This window comes from Rhea pennata, chromosome 20 (genome assembly GCF_028389875.1).
Source record: "Rhea pennata isolate bPtePen1 chromosome 20, bPtePen1.pri, whole genome shotgun sequence".
Classification (NCBI taxonomy): domain Eukaryota; kingdom Metazoa; phylum Chordata; class Aves; order Rheiformes; family Rheidae; genus Rhea; species Rhea pennata.
Window position 1 is genome coordinate 4,294,818 of NC_084682.1, and position 22,078 is coordinate 4,316,895.

Consider the following 22,078-nt stretch of genomic DNA (forward strand, 5'->3'; position numbering starts at 1 on the left):
GCTTTACATTGTTTTTTTACCCCATTTATGAAAAGGTTTTGGTGATCTGTGAATGAAATTGTCTGGCTTCACTGTGAAATGTGAATTCCTTGAAGAAATAGCTTCAGGTGAATTTTGCAAGATGCTGTTTTCCCCTTGATTACTACCAAAATGAGCAAGAACTCAAGGACCAGACTGCAGCACAGACACTTGTGTCATGAGACACCTTGATTTCATCAAAACGCATAAAATCAGAGCAGATATGCCTCACCACTGCTACTACGCAATTGTTCTTGACATCATTTTATATCCAAAGGGGCAAGAGTGTAAGTGAAGTATTAAAGAGGGTTTACATTCCTGAGCAGTGACATCACTCCTGTGGGACACCAAGGCATCATTTAAGCAGCTGTAAAACCAAACCTTGCTTTCCACTGTAATTTTCCATGCATTAGAAATAGATTTGGTTACGAGAACACGGTTACAAGCACCTGCACTTACCACTTAGGTAGGATTTCACTCCCGTAACAACCCAAGCTCCCACGTGGCCTCTTCTCGTCAGGTTCTGGACAAACATGGACACAGGCGGCCTGGCCCAGAGGTGGTGGCAGACCTTCTGCAGCCTCCCTTCAGCCCTTTGCAGCCCTGCTAGGGTGAGGCGGTTCAGCCCCAACCTGCCCTTTGCCTCCAGGGAGAGAAGATGAGGAGATGATGTTCTCCTCTGAATAGGAGAACCCCTGTTCAGAGGGTGATCCTTGGCTCAGGGTGGAGGGGAGCCCGAGGTTGCCCTGGCCCTTGGGGGCCGTTCATGGTGCGTCCCTGGGGATGGATGGTGGAAGCAGCCCAGAGCCAGCTGCCCACACCGTTGTAATGCCTATAGCAGAGGAGAGGGCCCCTTGGCCCTGGGGGATGCTTGGAGAAGCTGCCTTTGACCAGTAAACTTTGGCAGGGGAACCTTCATCCTCCTCTGCATGGCCTGCAGACACGGCACCCCTGCAGAGCCCAGAGCCCTGGCCCCTGTGCAGGGGGACTCAGCCCGCACCAGCACCCGCGGGTCCCCATCCCTCGCCAGCACGTGTGGGGAGGGGTTCCCAGCCCCTGACATCCCCCCACCCTGCAACACCCAGCTAATGCCTGGAGGTCCCGGACCCTGGCCCCGCGTGGAGGTGTCCCCGAGAGTCACAGCTTTGGATGGGGACAAGCCCTAGTCCTGGCCCCACACGGAGGCTCCTCAGCCCCCAGCCAACGCATGGGGTGGCCCTGCCCCTCGCCCCCCGCGCCATGCCGGCCCAGCCCGGCCCGGCTCCCCTGCAGGCGGCAGCCCCGCGGCCCCAGCCCGGCCGCCGGGGGCGGGGAGGCGGCGGGGCGGCCCCGGCCGTGCCCATAAGGCGGGCGGCGGCGGCGGCCGTGGCGGCGGCGTGGCCCATGGCGGCGGCGGTGCTGGCGCGGTGCCTGCGGGGCGCCCGGCGCCTCCTGCCCGCGGGCGCCCGGCGGGAGAGCCGCGAGCTGGCGCGGCTGGCGGGGCCCGTGGTGAGAGCCGGGGCTCGGCGGCGGCGGGGGGCGGGCCGCGGCGCCGGTCCCCTCACCGCGGTGGGGAGGGCAAGAGGGGGAACGTGGGATGCGGCGGGAGGGTGGCGCTGTGTGAAACCGGGGCCGGCCGCGGGGCGCCGGGAGCTGTCCCGATGGGACGGCGCCATCCCTGCCCCGGCAAAGGTCGCCTCCCTGACGGGCGCGCGCGGGTAACGGCCGGGCGCGCGCGGGGGTAACGGTCGCCGCGCGCGGGGGGGGCGGGGGGTAACGGCCGGGCGCGCGCGGGGGTAACGGTCGCCGCGCGCGGGGGTAACGGCCGGGCGCGGTGAGGCGAAGCGCCGCGGCCCCCGGGGGTCACACCGGCAGGGCCCGGGAGGCGGCAGCTTTCGGGGCAGTCCTGCCTGCCGGCCCGCGCTACACCACACTCAAACGCCGCTCTTTTTTCCCCATCCAGCCTCCCTGCGGCTTTCGCGTGGGGAAAACGCCAGAGAGGTGTTTTTCTTCCTTAATAACCTAAACGGCTCCGAGGCCCTGAGGTTGCTCCTACCCTTGCAGTCCGTGCTGTCTCAGCTCCCTCCTCTTCCAGAACGCCTTTGTTCTTGTCTCTACCTGCCAGCTAATTTGCTTAAGGCCCATCTAGAATTAATGTGCAATCGTTCCTTAATTATCACTCGCATGTTTATTCTTTGTCACAGGAATTCCTGTTGCTGTTCAGCTTAATCCATTGAGCCAACATCTGCTCTGGCAGGACCTGTGAACGTGGCTTTAGAAGAAGAGCAGTGGGTTGGGGTTAAGCTGTTTAAATTGCTCAGCAAAACCTGGCTGCAGCCCCTGGCTCTGCCATGTTACTCTCATGTGACCTTAGGCAAGTCACTGTGGTTGACACCTGCTCTTTGGGCAGGCCTCCCAAAAGATGCTGAATGCTAAGGTACCCTAAGGCGAGCTCTCCTCAAATCCTTTGTGGATGGAGGTTCATCTGCATGAAGACAGCATTGGGGGCTGAAATAGCTCAGCTAGAAGAGCGTTAGACTGAAGATCTAAAGGTCCCCAGGGGGTTCTTGTTGCTGCAACCCTGTCTAACATGCTCTAGGTAACCCTGCTTGAGCAAGGGGGTTGGACTAGATGATCTCCAGAGGTCCCTTCCCACCTTGCCAGTTCTGTGATTCTAAGCCCTTCCCGTTTCCCATCTCTGTAGCCAGGGACTGACAGCACAGCACTGAGCACATCCAGGCTCCACCTCGGTGCAGGGGCTTCTGCAGTCCAGTGAAATATGCACCGCCACAATCAGAAGTGGGCCCTGGTCTAAATCCATCAAACATTAAGTTTTGTGACCTGCATGTTCTCCACCCGGTAAATAAGTACCAACTGAAGAACTTTTCTGAGACCTCCTCTCTGACATCAGAGCACTAACCTGCCGTGATCAGACAGCAGAGGAAGTAAAGTCTGGTTTCTCTTTCCATAGCTGAGTACCTCAGCCCCAGCTCAGTCCCCACAGTGGTTCTACATTTGGTTCAGTATACTTCTCTGTATGCCCAGATAACCTCAAAACCAAACCTAAGGCTGCCTTCCAGGTGTAGCTATCATCAGTTAATGCTCATTTTGTGACAATTCCATGCTGGAGTGTGTTGGAACAACCGTGGAGGTTTGGTCCCTCCTGTGGGGATTACTTACAGACAGCTGAACGTGCCCGGCCCGAGAGGAGGATGGCATCGGCAGGCAGCAGTGGGAGGAGTAGGCTTTGTTCTGCTCTTCTTCAGACCCCTCAGCAGTTGGTTCTCCAGCAGCTGTGGACTCCCAGCTTGCAAAATGCTGAAAGGAAAGTAGCATGAGCAAACGCTGGGCATAGTTCCTGGCTATGCCCACTAGTCAGCAGGGTATAAACACCTCTAGCTCCTACTGACTGGTTCTTGCTTTGCCACAACCCTGTGCCTTGGATACCTGCAGATGGGCTGCCCTCTTGCCAAGGGAAAAAAAAAAGGTCTTGAGTGCAATCTCCACTACAGTATCTTTATCCCTTTCTGTAGCCCCTGGCAAGGCACAAGCAAGCTGGACTTAGCATTTGTCCAGGAGGAGAGGACAATGTAGTTTGGGGAGAAGAGTTTTCCCCTTAGCACAGCAATAACTTGGATACGTGTAAAAGAATGTTGGGTTTTGTGCGCTCTACTCTGCTTTCTTACTAGAAAAGAGGATTTTGAGGGGACCTGTTAAACCGCATGTAAAACAAAGTCATCTAGCAGATTGACTGTGTAATGCCTAAATTCCACAGGGTAGGCTGCGGACAGCTTTAGGAGACAAAGAAAGCCACCTGGAGCATCTGAGAGGCCTAGCATTTGCTGCAAAGGGGCAGGCAGACAGGGAGTGCCTGTTGCTACAGGGACCAGTTCTTAGGACAGCAGAGCCCTGGCCTCAAGTCACTGCTGTAACACCAGGAAACTTGGACTGTTCACAGTCCAACTCCCCGGGCGAGGTGGTGTTTGTCAAGCTGCAATCGGAGCTTACCTCATGCTTTCCTCCTTCCATCCTAGTTTGTAGCCCAGTTGCTGGGTTTCCTGATCAGTGTGGTCAGCTCCATATTCTGCGGCCATCTGGGCAAAGCTGAGCTGGATGCTGTGACACTGGCTGTATCTGTAAGTATTACATTTTCTTCTCTGATTTAAAGCATGCAAATTGTGTGCTCCCCTCAAAAATTAATAAATAATCTTGGAGGAATGCTTACCTGAGAACCTCATGTTTAAGCAGTCTGATGCAACACTAACACTGCATCTACCAAATAGCTTCTGCCCAGAGTGCAGCCAGGAGGTATGGGACTGAGCAGTAAATGATTGCACCAGTGTAAGGGCAGCAGCTGAGCTTGAGCCTGTGACCCAGCTCTTCGGACCTGCCAGACCTAGGCATGCATCTGTGGCTAGGAATAGTGGCCTTTTAGATATTTGGCCTTTGCTGGAGGATCCTTTCCCACAGCAAAAGAGGGAAGAGGCTATTTGGATAACATTTATGTGTTATTCTGAGAAGTAGAGAAGGTCTGGAAACTTCCCAAACACTCACAGCAGAACTGTCTCCCCACCCAGCTGGGAGGGGCACAGTGCTTTGGACCAGATCCCCTGTGACCCTCCCTCACAGCCCAAGTTACCTCTCTCTTCCAGGTTATCAACGTGACAGGCATCTCCATTGGTTCTGGTTTAGCCTCAGCATGTGATACACTGATGTCCCAGGTCAGTAGCTGCTCCTTCTGTTTTGTGCCTGGTGAGGGCTTAATATGGTGGTGTCTCACCTCCTGTGCAGGGTAATCTGGGCACAGAAGGTGGGAGGACAGCAGCTTCCAGCCAGCCGGGGGTTCCAAACACCCTGTTCAGAGCCTGCCCTCCCCATGTAGGATAGGAGGGGCACAGACTAGAAAGGGAGAGGGCTGAGCCAGACTCGCCAAGGAGCACTGAGTCATGCCTGGGTAGCAAAGGGATGTGCATCCCAGCTGAGGTCCAGTTAAATCGAACCAGCCCAGTACTAGCTACTGCAGGGAATGGGGGAAGAAACTACATTTAATCAGTCTGTCACTGCCTCTAGACTGGAGCATCTGCCCATCTCCTTTCTCCCTAACCTTAACTCTCACCTTGGTGATGTTTCTCCACTCAGACGTATGGTGGCAAGAACTTGAAGGAAGTGGGCATCATCCTGCAGCGAGGGATCCTCATCCTGCTGCTGTGCTGCTTCCCTTGCTGGGCAATCTTCATCAACACTGAGCAGATCCTCCTGCTCATCCGACAGGACCCTGAGGTCTCCAGGTCAGGGGTGAGATCAGGTCTGACCCCTCTCTGGTCTGCAGTGTGTCAGGTGTCAGCCCTCCAGACTCTGAAGACTCCAGTTCAGACAGGCCTTTCCAAGGCTCTGGGAGGGTGAACTCTGGGATCTTGCTTGCCAACAGGGCCATTAGAAACCAAGATTATGGGCCTAGAGACCCCTGAACCTTCTCTGGGAACCTTTAGGGTCCCCAGGCCAGCGTATCTGGGAGTTGAGGCATTGCTGGTGCCTCTGTCTGGGTACTCTGTAGCAAGAAAGAGGACTGCAGGGATTGTGCATCGCCATTCAAGCTTGCTACAGATAAGGTTGGCAATGGCTGCATTATCTCTTCTAGCCCTTCTGGACTGGAATTTGGCTGAAGCTGGGTTGCTGCATAGTGCTGAAGTCAAGGCCCTGCAGAATTACAGTGCAACCTTGCTTGGTTTGGCTTTGGTTTGGCTTTTGCTTTCCTGTATCATTAACTGGGCCAACAACTCTCTTTCCAGGTTAACACAGCTCTACGTGATGATCTTTATCCCAGCTCTTCCTGTAAGTTGCTGCTAAAGCTATTACAAGCTCTATATCCCTCAGCAACGTTTGGGGGAAAGAGGGAGGGTCTTTGCTCTGTGGATCACAGGGCAATATGATTTAGGGTTTTACAATGGGTCCCTTGATCTCAGGCCTTAACAGATGTGCACTGGCCAGCGTCTGTTGGACTAGCAAACATGCACTCTTTCATCTTACTGGGCAAAGGCTTTTACTGCAGGCCACATCTCTGCACAATAAGTAACCATCTGCAGACATTGGAACCAGGGCCTTCATGGCTTGCTCTTAGCTCAGAGATAAAGGCTGCAGGTTGCTGTTAGCACACACTCGTAGTCACCTGGTTCTTGCCTAGTTACTCTGTCTTTCTGAAGAGATTCCTCTAAAACAGGGAGCAGTACCCCTAGAAAACATGTATCCGTAGGTTATTGCTTTCTTCCAAGGTCTATAGGCTCTCTCATGGTGATGTGGAAGCTTGGGAGATCTGCAGTTTGGAGACTGATCTCTCATCCTGGTGGGAATGGAGAGGGTTAGTATCCAGCCAAAGGGAGGGAGGTTGCTGCTCTGCAAGTCAGAGATTCTCCTCAGGGCCCAGCAAAGGAAGCTGCTTTGTGGTTTGCCTTTTGTTACTCCTGGCTTGGGGTGCAGCAGTGCCAGCAGCCACTGAGCTTAAAACAGACCACAGGATGCATGTATTGTTGCAACATACCTGGCTGTGGCATCCTGACAAGGTGGGGAGAGGAGCTGAGGAAAGGATTTATCCATGAGTGTTAAATTGCAGCTGGCTGTTGAACCATAGAAGCACCAGGCTTCCTCTCTGTTGTGCGGGTGGTGGGGAGGGTTTCCGGACTGCCTGGGTAGTGTGCGGCAGTGCTGATGAAATGAATCCTTACTTTTGCAGGCAGCGTTTCTGTACCAGCTGCAGACAAGATATTTACAAAATCAGGTATTGTGTAACTAACTGGGCTCAGGGCCACAGATTAAAGGTATTCCTAGGAACATAGATAAGGTTGGTGATCTAAGTTTACTCTGTCTTGGAAAGTGCTGGGCTGAGAAACCTCTGATCTATAGTCTTCAGCCAGCCCTGCAGAACAGGGAGAAGCCATGGGAACCAGGCCTGGGTTGCTACAATCTCCCCATTGCTACCTCCCAATTCTCTGCACTGAGTTGATTGATCCAGCTCGAGCCCAGCATGCTGCTTCTGCCTGTCTAATGCAATCCTAATTCACCTGGAACAGCACCCATCCTTTTGGCTTTCTCCTTGGGCATTGCAAATCATCTCCCCAGAGTTCACTGGATGATGGCAAGGGTCTGTGATGGCTGTGGGTTTGGGCAGTGCTGGGAAAGCAAACTCCAAAGTCTGTCTTTGGCTTCCAGGCGATCATTTTGCCTCAAGTGATTACGGGTATTGCAGCCAACATCCTCAACGTGGCCATGAACGCCATCTTTCTGTATGCACTGAAGCTGGGCATGGTGTAAGTGTCAGCAGAGGTGGTGGCAGCCTCTCCGTAGGTGAAGGGGTTTGCTCAGGGCTGTGGGAGGGTACACTGGGTGCCCACTTCTGCAGCACTCTGCTCCCAGCCAACCAGCTTGGAAAGAAAAGGTTGGGGGAAGACTTGCATGTGCAGGCCTGGCTCATGATCCAGGAGGCATCAAAGTCTTGTGCATCTGCCTCTTTCCCACAGCTGCCACAAGGCTCCTATGGGTCCTGCTAGGTCTCATTCTGTTGGAGTCGACGTTGGGAAGGATGTAATTTGTAACCTGCCCATGTTTCTCCCCAGGGGCTCTGCCTGGGCCAACACTATTTCTCAGTACACGCAGGCCATTCTCCTCTTCCTTTATGTGTGGTGGAAGAAGATCCATGTGGAGACCTGGGGAGGTACTGTTCATAGCTTAATCCTTTTAAAATACTGCTGCCTGGCTCTGGGATTTGACACAGTCACCAAGACTCAAGCTGTAGGTCTGATACAGGGATTATAATCCCCTCAATGTGTGGAGAGACTGTAGCCCTGAGCTTCAGCTGATGACTGTAACCCCAAGTCCGTTCTCTTTGCCCTGGCTCAGGAACACACTGCAATATGGGAAGACTAGACTGATGTTCTGGGAGCTGTGGTTTGTGGCTGCTGTCCTCAGAGAGTGTCCAGAAGAGCTTGTGTCTCCCCTTCTGGGGAAGATGGGGAGAGTACATTCATTCTGCTTCACCTCCTTGTTGCAGGCTGGACCAAGGCCTGCCTCCAGGACTGGGGTTCCTTTATCCATCTGGCTGTGCCCAGCATGCTCATGATGTGTATTGAGTGGTGGACCTTTGAGATCGGGAGCTTCCTGGCAGGTGAGTTCAAATCTTCTTCCTTCCTCTGACTCAACAGAGCATCTTCCAATCATGACTGCCTTCGTGGCTGGCTCTCTGCTGTGCCTCTGAAGCACCTCCTGCCAGCAGCCCCCTTGCATGCAGGACTGGTTCAGCAGGATGCCCCATCCCTTAGATGGGAGCCCTATAGCTGCTGCCTCCACACCAGCAAAGGAGTTTTAATTCTGACCTAATGAAGTGCTAAATCTCTTCCAGGGCTGCTCAGCGTTGTGGAGCTGGGTGCACAGTCTGTGATCTACGAGCTCTCCTGTGCAGCATACATGGTAAGGGCTGGGTGTATCAAGCTGGGACTGGCTCGGGGGGAAGCAGGGGTGGGGTGCAGAACCTGGTACCAGGCTGATGACGACTCTCTGGTCTGCTGTGCAGCTGCACATGCAGAGGTGTGCTGCAGATGTAAAATCCCTTACTGCAGTTTGCCAATAATTGCTCAGAGGAGACCTAGACTATGCTCACTCTAGCATCATTGTGTTCCTAGGTATGGTTATTGCATTTTCAGCCTCCTCTGATGCATCCAAAAAGACTTTATGCCCACGGGGCAGGCAATAGCTTGTGACTGAAGAGAGTCACCTGGGACTGGTTGCTAGTGACAACACTTTGCCCCTAATTCTCTATCGGGGAAGAGACAAACTGTTTCAGTCTCTGCTGCCACCCACCTCCTCGTTGTCTCCTGCTACTCAGGTGCCATTAGGCTTCAGTGTGGCCACGAGTGTCCGAGTGGGCAATGCCTTGGGATCGGGGGATGCAGTGCAAGCCAAGACCTCCTGCATCACTGCCCTGCTGTGCTCAGGTCAGCCCAGGCCCCTGCAGAGGGGAATAAAAGACAGTTATCAGCAAAGGTTCACAGTGGTGGGGAAACCTCCAGCAGCAAAGACCCACTTGTTGGACCCTCAGATGGGGAAGGTAGGACTCTGGCAGTTCCTCTTCTCTGGTAGGAACATAGTGAAACGGATTTAATATTGAAAATGCAATTTAGCATTCTGTCATCCAACTCCAGAATGTGGAGGGAGTATTGGGAGAGGAAATGGGGAAAACTGACTTGTCTTCTACTGCAGTAACATTTGGGGGTGAGCCAAGTCCAAATTTCATAACATAGAACCCCTGAGATCTGGGCCTGGGATAGGCAGTATGTCCTGCTCCTTTCTGAAGCAAGCTGTTTGATGATTTCTCTTTCTTTCAGGAGTGTTTGCTGTAGTGGTTGCAACATTGCTGGGAGTCCTAAAGGATATAGTGGGCTACATCTTCACTAGTGACAAGTGGGTTGACTGTTTTCTTTTAAGTATAATGACTTTCTTGGAGTTCCTGATATATAATGTCCTGGGAACAGCTCAGAAGCAGCTGATAGGTGGAGTTCATAAACCTCCATCCGGCAAATGTTCCCCAAAAGTTCCTCCCCACTGCCTTGTGTCACTGGACAGCATGGATGCTGCTGACTTTAGGACAACACTATGGCGGCACCTAAACTGCATGCACTCCTAGCTGCAGGTCCATCAGGCTTCCCCAGCTGGCCAAGGGTGATGTATGAGAACCTTTGGGCCAAGCTACCCTACTTTGCCTGACCAGCACAATACATTTTCCCAACAGGGAGATTGTTACCTTGGTGTCCAAAGTGATGATGATCTTTGCTCCATTCCACTTGTTCGATGCAGCAGCAGTGAGTATTCCAGGATGTGAAGCGATTCCTCTCTGCAGGTTGTGGTGTCACGAAGAGTGCAGAGCTATCTTTTGCTCTTAAACTGTTAAAATGATACAGAGAAGCAACTTGAAAAAACTGTCAAAGCAGTTGCTTGCATCAGCCATAGCTTCAACTTCAACATCCCCCTCCGCTTGTTGGCATTACTGCAAAAAAACCCAGTTCTTCCTCTCCTCCTCCTGCCAGTTTTCTGACGTCAGTTTTCTACTAGTTTGTCAGAGAAACACAAGCAAGCAGCTGGATCTTTAGGGATGTCAGGTACCCACAGCACAGTGGCAGTGGTCATACAGCCTATAGGATGATAATTTCAGGCTGTTTCTGCCTGTCCTGTTCTAGGACAGTGTGGTCCAGGCAATGTGGAAGGCCCTACAGTCTGCTGGCACACCTCTCTATGTCCACAGATAGCTCCACTTTATGTGCTTAGGTCAGTGATTACACAAGAGGAATTTTACACCATGTTCTTCAAGATGTAGCCTTGGTCCCTCTCAGCTCTGTGGGACAGTGGACTCCTCTATTTCCAGGGCTATGCCATACCATGAGCACCTCTAGTGGTACCAGCCCTGATGAATCTGTCTTACCTGTTGATTCCTCTGCCTGCTTTCCTTAGGCAACCTGTGGCGGTGTGCTGAGGGGCGCAGGGAAGCAGAAGATGGGCGCTATCGCCAACGCTATTGGCTATTATGCCATCGGCTTACCCATCGGCATCTCGCTGATGTTCGCAGCTAAGCTGGGGGTGTTAGGTATGTTTGTCCTCTGTTTGGCATTGGGGTCTGGCTTTGTACAAGCTGCCAGCACTGCTCCTGCTGGGCCAAACTCCATGGGCAGAGGCTCAGTGCTGGGGCTTGTGCTTGGATCCTCCTTCAGGTTTGGCAAGGCTGTATTGCACATAGAATTTTTTAGCTGAGGTGGGCACTGAGTAGCCCCCATCAAATGGAGATTTGGGTGAGTGCAGCATCTCAGCTCCAGGGCATGAACAGAAGTAAAAGTCCAGCACCTTAAACAACTTCTCTGTGAATTTTCTGCCACTTCCATGCCTGTGTGATTAAGCTGCAGAGGAAAGGGCTTAGACTGCTGTGACTGTAATTAGCATCAGACTTGGAGCACTCTCCCTTTGGTGCTAACTGATGCACTTGCTGTGAGTGAACTCAGTGGCAGAGTTCCGAAGATGCCCCAGTAAATCCAGGGCTTGCTCCCAGCATAGAGCTTACCCAGGGGCTGTTTCCTCTTGCTGCCTCTCAGGGGCAACTCTCAGATCAAGACTGAGTTAAACTGAGCAAAGTTCTGACCCCACCAAAGTCCTTGGGCATTTTGGCAGTTAGTGACAAAAGCAGGGTTTCCTCAAGTCCTCACTAAAGTAACTCTCGGTGTTGCAGGTCTGTGGGTGGGGATGATCATTTGCATCTCTTTGCAAGCCCTTTCCTTCTCAACCTTTGTCATGCGCATGGACTGGAAGAAAGCTGCAGAAGAGGTAAGACTTGTGTCTCCCTCAAGTAGCTCTTAAAAGGTGTTAGACCAGTTCCTGTTCCAGTACAATGCTACAGCCCTGTAGCTGTTTGAGTGGAGATAGAAGCAAAACAAGATCTGTTCCTCTACTAAATATAGCACAGGAACACCGTGGTGCCGAGCATGCTTGCTTTGGGAAGGTAGACGAAGGAGGCTGAGGTTTTCTTGGCAGGGCAGGACATCCCTGCTACAAGGAGAGCAACTCTTCTCTGTGTTTTTAGGCTCGAATCCGAGCTGGACTGGAAAAACAACTGGAAGATGTGAACTCCAATGGCACAACTGCTAACAAAACATCTGCTGTGGGTATGTAACCAAACCTGATAACAGGGAGGGAGCCCAAGTTCTCTACCCAGCCCTTCCTTTCCTTCACAGTCATGGCAGCAGTTCTGTCCTGCAGGCCCAGACAGCTAGAAAGAGCCTGGTGTCTGGAGCTGGTCCCAGATCAGTGGCACTTCTGCTGCATTCAGTTATAGTGGGTACGAGATACCAGTCCCCTGTTGCTACCCCGGCTGTTCCAGGGAAGAGCTGGGACTGCCACGGTCTATGTTAACAGGGAACATATACCACTTTGCTGCTGCATGTCCTAGTGTCCTTGAGCCTTGAGAAGGGACCCTCAGGACTGTCACTAGTGCTTGTGCAGTATAAGGCTGTGATTTTCTGGCTTTCCTGAAGCACTCACCTCTCTGTTGCACAGATAATGTCTCTGTCGATGCATTCACTGTGGACATCATGGTCTTGCCTGACAGCGTTGTGGGAGGTGAGAGGCAACCTGACCACCAGCTCATCATACAGGAGGAGCCTGCTGCCTCCCCTTCTCCTCCTGTGGTAGGGAGAGCCCTCATCCTCCGCCGGGCCCTGGTTGCTGCTGCAGCCATCGCTGTCCTGCTCACAGGCCTGCTGGTCCGGCTCCTGACTGGCAATGGATAGAGCTAGTGTCAGCATACCACCGGGGAACTGTGATTGTACCTAGAAGGAAGGCATATGGTAATGTCCTAGAAAGATGATGATCAGGGAAGGAATTTCTCCCTCAATAGCTTGTTACGAGTCACTTCACTCGGTTTCTGGTTAAATCAAAATGTCTTATCCCCACATGCTCTGTTCTTAAAGGAGATGAGGATGCAGCACCCAGGAAGGAAGCGCATGAGAGGCTCTCCCCTCTCCACCACTGCCCTGCCCTGGGGATGCTACTTGTGAAGTGGCTAGAGTGTGTCTTAGGGCTGGTCAGGGAAGGAGACAGGCCTTATGCTACTGTCTTCCTGCTTCCTCATCACAGGGAGCACTTGACCATGTGCTTTGGTAATGGCAGAGGCTCCTGCCGCCCACGAAGTGTGTTCTCTCACAGAGCTGCTCAGCATCTTGGCATGTCAGAGCCCGCTTGCTAATGCTACAACAGTGCATTGCAGTACAAGGCCACGTTTGGTAGAAAATGGCTGACTCCCACCAACGCGTTGGCTGCTGGCTCCTGGCCCTGTATTTGGCAGGCAGAGCCTAGAGCAACTCTTCTTTGCCCTTTTGTAACCGGGGATTTTGATACAATAAAGTTTTCTGAGTAAATGCTCTGTTGTTAATAGGCTGCGAGCATGGCCCCAGTCATGAGCACTGCTGAGCTGTTAGAAGGGAGATGTATGCTTGGTTTCTAGCATAAGCCTCAGCTAAGCGGTTCTGTGCAGTGACCAGCTTTCACGGGGAGATAGCCTTAAACGCTGGTACTAGTTCCTGATGCTGGCATCCGATTCTGGCTGCATGTTACAGCAACGTGGCCTGTTTTACCCTGGCTCACTGACCACGCAGCTCTCCTCTAGCACAAGCAGGTCTGCCTCCCTTTGGCTGCTCCCACTCCATCGCTGAACCATACAGGAAAGTATTTGAAACACAGCTGTGCAGCCCTGGACCAAAGTCTGAGCGTGGGGACAGCTGCCAAGGAAATGCCTTACATCTTAATGCAAACACCCCTGGCATTGCCAGTCTCAACATCCAGCCCTGGGGGCCCTCAGGATCTGTCCCAGGACAGGCTGGCTGCTGGGCTTCTGTTCTTACCTGTGACTGCGCAGTGGCAGTGAGGCTGCTGGCACTATGATCTTAGCAGTCCTCAACCGTTCAAGGTGAATACCACATACAGCCTGTACGTGGCAACTCCTTGCCCGTCTCAGTCACCCTGCAGATTTCCTGGCCCATGGAGCTGGTCACCTGTGGGCTGGGAATATAAAAAAGGAAAAATAACACATAGTAAATCATCTTGAAACATCCATTAACCAGGATCCCAAGGGTGTGGGGACTTGCCCCCCCCCCCCACTGGGGTCTACCTGGTTCCTGTGGGGAACTGTGGCAGTCTGTACCCTGCTTGGAATCCCATTAATTTGGGGACTGAAGCCTAGAGAGAGGAGGAAATCTGCCTTGATCTGTCATGTGGATTACCCCAGAGCCTGCCTACCAGAGCCCACCTACCACTTTGTGCAGGAGAGGTCTGTAAACACCATGGCAGTGCTCTCCTGCCTCCTTTGCCCTGTGGTGGGCTAAAGCAGGACACTATATTTGGCCTGGCAGAGCAATCCTGGTGAAACCCGACGCTGTGCATGCTGTGCAAGGCCGACAGCTGGAGCCAATGGGGCTGGCTTGTTTTGGCCGACAGTGCGCTGTGATGAGAGGGGCTGAGACGGGCAGCAGCCCAGCCACTGCAGATGAAGCACTTGGAGGCAGGAGCTCACGAGAGACAGCACAGGGACCCATGAATTCTCCATCTCGGCTGGAAGAGGAGAGCAACCCTTCAGCCCGCCAGCTCGCAGAGCCACGGCAGAGTAGGAGAAAGGTAGGTGGGTGCAAGAGCTGCTGCTGGGCAGGGGTGTTGCAGGCTTCTTTATGCAGCCCTTTTTCTGCCTGGCTGCAAATGCTAAAGGGACCATAGACCCCCAGGCAGCCTGCGTGGGCTTGGCCAGGGGCAGCACGCCACAGGGCAGCCGGACAACCTGCTAGCAAGTGTTTCTAAGTTGCTGGCAGTCACTAGCCACTTGGGAACCAGGCAGAACACACTACCGGCACAGCAGGGCTGTGCCAGCAGCACTAGGTAAGCGGGCAGCTCTGTAGGGCTCGTGGGAGCAATTTGGGAAGGCTCCCCTACAACTCGCTGGCTCAGGGCAGGCAGCAAGCACCTTGCACTGGTGGACCCACATACCTGGGCTCCTCAGTGCTTCCCACATCAGCATGTGGGACCCTTACTTGGCTCCTCCAGCCCTGAGCCTGGCAGCATGTCCTGCCCTGACCCCAGCATGCTGCCCACACTTCCCATCACCGCATCAGCGCTGGCAGCAGGAAGCACGCAGACGGCTTGCTCAGCCCTGGCTGAAGTTCACCTCGCTGTGGTTACACATTGCTTACCCTCGCGAGGCAGGGCACTCAGTGGTTTTAACGGCATGCAAGAAGGAGGGTTCTTTCACTCCTCTAGCAGAGCTGCAGGATGAAGCAGGCAAACTTCCCTGAGGAGAACGGCTTCAGCGAGGCGATGTCCAGCAGCCCTCATGATCCTGTGCCCAGCAGCTGCAGGAAGAAATGCCGCTGGCTTCAGCGTCTGATCCCGGACAACTTCTGGAAGGACACAAAGAAGCTGCTGCTGCTGGCAGGGCCACTGGTAGGGATTCAACGTGGAGAGCACTGGTGCATCAGTAGAGTAGGTCAGGGGTGGCTTCAGCTGCAGCACGATGCCACGGGCACAGCAGGGAAAGGGTTCCTCGGCTAGCAGAGCCAAAATGATTGAAGACCTCAAACAATTCCTGGGGAAGATGGATGTGGAGCACTGCTAGATGCCTGAGAAGGGAGTCGAAACCTCAAATCAATTTTACCTGAAGTTCCACAAGGGATTTGTTTGCTTGACCAATTATATCCTGGCAAATGGATACAGCCACCTTCATGTCCTGGGCCTTGCTCAGGCCAAGGAGGAGAGCTGCATTGCCAGGTCTCTGTCTCCAGCATGGCCACCCCTTGCTCACTCTCCCCATTTCCTCTTCCTTACACCTAGATCGTGAACCAGCTCTTGATTTTCCTGATCCACCTTGTCAGCTCCATATTCTGTGGCCACCTGGGGAAGGTTGAACTGGCCTCTGTCACACTGGCCATTGCTGTAAGTATTTCTGTGGGGCTGCCTTGGCACCTGACTAGGTACCAACTCTGACCCAATAACACTGGAATATGTTTGTGGAGACAGAGGCAGGGGGATCTGTCCTGTGACATGGAGACAGAAAAGGACCAAGTAGACTTTGAATTTCCACTTTGCCTTTTAGCAACTCCATACTTGAAAGTGTAACGTTATACACGTTTGCTCATTTTTTTTCTATTCCTCTGCTCCTTCCAGGTTATAAATGTTACTGCCATCTCTGTGGGATATGGTTTGTCTTCAGCATGTGACACCTTGATATCCCAGGTGGGTGTGAAATGCTGATGTTTGTCCTGGAGACCCTGGGTTTTACAGTGCAGGCTCACATTGCCCAGACATGGTATAAGGCAGGGCTGTGCTGCGAGAGCCCGGGCTACGCGAGCGAGCCGCTGCACAGGGACCTGGAGAAGTCTGACTCTGAGCAGCAATCCCGTAGCCAGCTGGCAGGGAGGTCCGACCTTTCCTTGAAATACCAAGTCCTTCCCAAGTGGTCTCCAAGATGGGCTGCAATCGGGGCTGCTCTATTGCCCACAGGGGCCCTTTAACTCCCTGGCACGATGGCTTGCACGATGGCTCACCGCCACACTCTCACCTCACAGACCTATGGCAGCAAGAACTTGCGGCGCGTAGGAGTGATCCTGCAGCGTGCCACCCTCATCCTCCTGCTGTGCTGCTTCCCCTGCTGTGCCATTCTCATCAACATTGAGCAGCTCCTGCTCCTCATCCGCCAGGACCCCGAGGTCTCCAGGTCAGGCAGCCCTGTGGCTGGGACAGCCTCTGACACCAACACCTCATACCACCCTGGGGGGGATGGCAGCCTCGGCCCCCTCACTGACCGTGCTCTCTCATGTCCCCCCAGGTTAACCCAGCTCTATGTGATGGCGTTTATCCCTGCTCTTCCCGTAAGTCCCTATGCACAGAGCCATGGGTCCAGCCTGGCCCAATGGTCCCTGTGGGCTGCAGCTTGCTGCATGGTGCTGTGAGGGATAGGCTCTGCCTGGGAGGAAGGTCCAAGCTGCAGAGCACAGGACAGCACCAGGGCTGCAGTTGGGCACAAAGTGGGTATGCGACTCATTTTGAGCCACAGCAGAGCAACCCACACTAAGTGTTGGCCTCATCTCATGCATCAATTTGCTTTTCAGGCAGTTTTTCTGTATCACTTGGAGACAAGATACCTGCAGAACCAGGTGGGTGTTCTGCAACACTTGCATTTAGAGAGGGTCATGGCTCAGGGCTCCCCTCAGCCACACTCCTGGGTTTTTGTGCTTGCTGCTGCTGGTGGCTCCAGGTTCTCTCCTGGGGATCACTCATGTCACACAGACTGTTGTACCTGTCTGCCTGATGGATTGTCCTACATTGGGGATTTACCTCCAGCACAATCATCTTCAAAGTAGGCGACTAATGTCACAAGTTTACTCTTTAAAGGCCATGAAAGCTAATCAAGTACAGGCCCAGCGGTTGTCTTTACATCCCTCTTCTGCGGCTTTTACAACAGTGATGTAGGCCCATCTCCTCCTCTTTACAGATGATCATGTGGCCCCAAGTGCTGAGCGGTATCCTTGGCAATGCTGTCAACGCGATCGCAAACAGCATCTTTCTCTATGTGCTGGGCTTGGGCATTGCGTGAGTAGCACTTGAGTCCAACGGGGGGGAAAGAATGACATCTGGTAACTGCATCTTGATCCCAAGGGTCCAAAACCAGCAAGTGGCTTAAAGGAAACAGGCTTTTACCCCAAGAAACACAGTATGTTCACAAAGGGCTCACTTTGGGAGCCTTGCTTGAAACAGCTTATTTACATTTTGAAATATAGGATTATCTGTACCCAGCCAGAACTCTGGTTTATCTCCACGAAGGAACCAATTCCTGAAATGGCAGATCCAGGAGTTAATGTGCAAAGTGCTACATTAACCTTAAGCCTGCTCATCCTCCAAAGCCCTGTCCAGCGAGGGGCTGGAGCCATGTACTGGCAGCCCAAGCCAGGGCAACTCAGCTGAGTGCCCCAACAGTAGTGGCTCCAGCACACTTAGGGGCCAGCAGGACGTTACGCTCTGTCACCATCAGAGCAGGAGTGGTTGGGCAAGGGAGGTGTGAGCAGGACACAGACAACATTTCTCATTTCCTTTCCAGGGGCTCAGCCTGGGCCAACACCGTTGCTCAGTATTCTCAAACCATTTTCTTGTTCCTGTATATTGTAGGCAAGAAGCTGCATGTGGAGACATGGGGAGGTAAGGCATCTTCTCATGTCACACACTGTTCCTGTTTTACATGAATGCCCGTAAATCTTCCACCATTTCTATCGAATGCATTTTGTTTGTCCTAAAGGTGTAATATTAACCTCTACCTAGTACACTTCAGAAGCGCTGTGCTGCTTCGGTGGTAGCACGTGATGCGTAAGCGCGGCGTTGGGCAGTAAACATTAATTCTTGAAGACTGAAAGTTTCTGCTGAAGCTTTGCTGGGTTTGGTCTCAAAGCAGGAGCAACCTGGACGTAGGCTCTCCTTGGATGCTCTGGTTCTAGAGGAATCAGCTGAAGGTGCACAGCTCTTTAAGCCCCAGCAATGCGGCAACAGAGCACGTATGTGCACATGCTGTTGCTGGAGATTCTTCCAGGTTGATGAGCGCTGACTTGGGGGCTTTGCATGGGGGTCCCAGTGTGAAAGGCACAGTTGGCTGCCTCAGGCATTCTCAAAGATATAAAACGTGGCCAATTTGGTTCTCCGTAAGGCAACATTCCTTATCTCCTTTCCTCAGGCTGGTCCAGGGAGTGCCTCCTGGACTGGGACAGCTTCATCTCACTGGCTGTCCCCAGCATGCTCATGATCTGCATTGAGTGGTGGACCTACGAAATTGGGAGCTTCCTGATAGGTCAGTGGAGAGAGGGAGCTACACAGAGGTGGGCAAAGCATGACTGAGAGCACTGTCTCTGGTGGCTGGCAAGTCAGTGGGGGCTGAGAGCAGTCTCTGCTGGCTGCTTGAATTCTCTCTTTCCTTCAGGCCTGCTGAGTGTCGTTGAGCTCTCTGCACAGTCCGTCATCTACGAGGTGTCCGTTGTTGCCTACATGGTAAGGTGTGAAGATTATTATTTAAGATTAGGCCTCCATAGGAACAGTCTCAATACAAGCTTTAGCAAGAATCAGCTCCAACAAACTCTGGTTTCCTCTCTTCCCCCTCTGTACTTCAATCACTCCTTGCTCCTACCTGTCGCTCCTAGGGATATGTTTTAAATTAAACCTCAGCCTTCTGCTCCTGCTCTGCTGGGTCTCTATTTCATTGTTCCTCTGGCTGTGATGACCCATTACTGCAAGGTCTGGTGTCACCCAGCTGCATGAGTCAGCATCAGCACTCTGTGGTTACAGATTCCCCTAGGGCTCGGCACAGCTGCCAGCGTCCAGGTGGGGAACGCGCTTGGCGCTGGGGACATGGAGACAGCCAAGAGATCTTCCTCCACCTGCCTACTCTGCACAGGTGAGGCAGCCCAGGCACCTGCCCCGGCCCTTCCCACCGCTCATCCCTCATTCTGGCTGTGCCAGGCTAGCTCCAGACCCCGCGAAGCAGGCACATTTTGCAGCCCTCTAACTGCAATGCTTTCAAGTTATCCTTTAATACCCTCTGCGTCATGCCGGTGTTTCTGGCCAGGCCCAGCCTAGCGGCACACCTCCAGGCATGGCGTGAGGGTTGGCTCCCCCTGCTGCTGCTTCCCAGCTCCCCCTCTGCAACAGATTCAACCCTTTGCTCTGTTTTTTCAGGAGGATTTTGCATAGCAGCAGGAGCCATTTTAGCAGCCACGAAGGATATGCTGGGCTATATCTTTACCAGTGACAAGTGAGTGCCCTGGCTCCTGGCCCTAACATGCACAGAGCAGTGGATGGTTCCCCAAAATAACTGTTACCTCTTCTCTGTTCCCAGGGAGATTATTGACTTGGTGGCCTGGGTCATGCCCATCTATGTTGTCTTCCACTTATTTGAAGCTACGTGTGTAAGTCCTCAGGGACACTGCTATGTTTGATAGGGGACCTTACAGTTCCCTTAGAGCCTTCTGCAGTCACGGGCCATGGAGAGGACTGGGGTTGAGGAGGGAGGGACCTTGCCCTTGGGGCTGGTTAACTAGGCATCCCACAGTGGCTGCTCCAAGGTGGTGGCAGACTGTGAATTCAGCCCAGGTGGACACCCTGGGATGGAGGACCCAGCCCTCACTTCAGTCCCTCTCCCACTCTCCTCCCTTGCAGGGTGCCTGCGGCGGGGTGCTCAGAGGCATAGGCAAGCAGAAGTTTGGTGCCATCCTCAATGCTGTGGCTTACTATGGCGTGGGCCTGCCTGTGGGAGCTGTGCTTCTCTTCGTAGCCAAGATTGGCGTCATAGGTACTAACTGGAGGGGAGGGCTAGCATCTCTCTGCCACCATGCTGAAACATGGCCCTGCACGCTGTCCCCAAATCCCCCATAGATGGGACACTGCTTCCCCTGCTGTGATCCCACTGACAGCTCAACCCTGCCACCGTGGCCCCATCGTGGTGGCAGTGCCTGGCTGTGTCTGCCAGGCAGTTCTGCAGCAGCGCTCGTGGCTGGCCCCATCCCTGCTGACCTGGTTGCTGGGGCAAGGCGCCCTTTCCTGCCACGAGACGTCGGCTGCTACAGTTTGGCCTGGCCGCGGCAGCCTGCTGATGCTGGCCTCCCTTTGTAGGTCTCTGGCTCAGCATGCTCATCTGTGTCTCCATCCTCTGCATCTGCTTCATCACCTACATTGTCCGCATGGACTGGAAGAGGGCTGCTGAGGAGGTAACCCTCCCATGTGCCACACACGCCTTGGGATTTCTCTCTATGCCATGCCTGACTTGAGGCATGAAGAACAGATTGGATGCGGCATAACCCAGCTCTCCTCATCCGAGCTGCAGACACTGGGCACCATATTAGGCAGTAGCAGTGCCAGAGGCCACACAGCAAGTGTTTTGTGGTCATTTTGGGTGCATCCCTGGGTAAAGGGAGCCATTTCTCATCAGACAAGCTCTGCAAGATGCAGTGTAGCAGCTTTGCTTGGTGGGGATTTCCCATCCCATGCCAGGAGCTGCTGATTAAACTTGATGTATTCCCTCTTCCAGGCTCAGCTCCGTGCAGGAGTGACCCAGCAATCAGCAGAGGAGCTGAACCCACATCCCGAAGCACCCTGCAAGGATCTGCCCTGCGGTCCCGGGCCAGCCCCGCCATCCCACGCCCACAACCCCATCATGGCTGTGCGGGGGTGTGTAGGTACTGTGCACCAGCATGCTGCTCTCCGTGAACCTGTGTTGTGCTGGGACACTCCCCAAGCTAGCAGCACCAGCACCGAGGGATCCCCACCACCACCAGGGCACTGTTGCACTTGTCAAGTCTGTGCATGTAGTGTTTGCGCCCAAGTGAGCAGAAAGGGGCAAAGCTCTAGTTAAACCCTTGGGGAAAGGGAGGCAAACAGTAACTACAGCCTTAGGAGATGAAGCATGATGGCAGAGGGGGACTATCTAGGGAGCGACACTCTGGGGAGTTTTTGCCTTGGAAACACTGAACCCCACTAAAACTTGGCTGAACTCTGCTTGCCGAGAACTGGAGATGCCTGCAAGACTGCGTGGCCACTCTCAGCAGGCCAGGCATGATGACTTCAGACCTAGGAGAAAACCCCCTGCCTCCCCAAAAGCCCTCAATGACCCTGCCTCATTCTTGTTGCAGCGGGAACGGATGCCCAGAATGGTGTCATCCTCATGGGTGTCACCAGGATTGAGGGACCAACGTGCCAGCCAGAGCCCCAGGAAGCAATGCCTGCCTCACCTGCTCCAGACACCATCGTGCCCATGAAAGATCTGCTCATCCGACGTGGGCTAGTAGGGGCTGCAGCTGTCGCAGTGCTTGTGCTCGGCATCGTAATAAAGCTTGTAACCAGCACACACTGAATGGCACCACGCACTCTGGGGACTTCGAGGACAAAGGTGCCTCCTGACTGATGGACACACAAAGCACAGGCTGACCAACAGAAGAATCCAGCACCTGAGTGGCCCCTCAGGGCAGAAGGACCCTGCTTAGCACTTAGCAGTTCCTGACCGGGTGCCACCTGGGAACGGGCCCTTTGCATCATCCCAAGTGCTGCCCAGATTGCCCTACACCCACCGAGCATGGGGTAACCCCTTCCGCACCCAAACCACGCACTGCTGGCTCTCACCTGCTGACCGGAGCTGAGCCCAGCCCAACTCGCACCGCTGCCTAATAAAGAATAAACCCAGCTAGACCCAGGCTGGCTCCTTGACTCGGGGGCTCAGGCAGAGCTAGCTGCAGAGCAGAACATCAGCTGCTGCGAGCTGCAGTCCCAACTGGGGCTGTTCCAGTCACCTTTTACGGGAACGCAGCCCTTCTTACTGCTGTGGCATTTGAGGCCCTGCTGGCTCACACCAAACTGCTCGCCACAACGCGGTAGCGATAAGGTGTCAGTGCGGACAACGACAGCGGGGGCTTTCCCTCGCAGTGCATTGCTGCGGCCTGAAGCACAGAGCACTCAGCCCAGCACTCTGCTCCCCTGCCCTGTAGCACCA

At 53.7% G+C, this 22,078-nt stretch overlaps 2 protein-coding genes across 2 annotated transcripts; both read left to right on the forward strand.

Moving 5' to 3' along the window:
- The first annotated feature begins 1,401 nt into the window (after positions 1–1,401).
- Positions 1,402–12,311, forward strand: LOC134149400 (multidrug and toxin extrusion protein 2-like). The gene is made up of 17 exons (XM_062592486.1): positions 1,402–1,506; positions 4,032–4,133; positions 4,650–4,718; positions 5,137–5,285; positions 5,787–5,829; positions 6,725–6,769; positions 7,201–7,298; positions 7,605–7,702; positions 8,039–8,152; positions 8,387–8,454; positions 8,870–8,978; positions 9,369–9,444; positions 9,773–9,842; positions 10,489–10,621; positions 11,255–11,349; positions 11,606–11,687; positions 12,079–12,311. Exons 1-17 carry the CDS (start codon positions 1,402–1,404, stop codon positions 12,309–12,311), a joined length of 1,689 nt encoding a protein of 562 aa, XP_062448470.1.
- A 2,524-nt stretch (positions 12,312–14,835) lies between these two features.
- LOC134149388 (multidrug and toxin extrusion protein 1-like) lies at positions 14,836–21,766 on the forward strand. Its single transcript, XM_062592469.1, has 17 exons — positions 14,836–15,006; positions 15,394–15,495; positions 15,727–15,795; positions 16,128–16,276; positions 16,388–16,434; positions 16,675–16,715; positions 17,054–17,151; positions 17,657–17,754; positions 18,281–18,394; positions 18,524–18,591; positions 18,886–18,994; positions 19,276–19,351; positions 19,436–19,505; positions 19,756–19,888; positions 20,209–20,303; positions 20,624–20,771; positions 21,225–21,766. The coding sequence occupies exons 1-17, from the start codon at positions 14,836–14,838 to the stop codon at positions 21,443–21,445; spliced, it is 1,809 nt and encodes a 602-aa protein (XP_062448453.1). The 3' UTR covers positions 21,446–21,766.
- Positions 21,767–22,078: the final 312 nt, after the last annotated feature.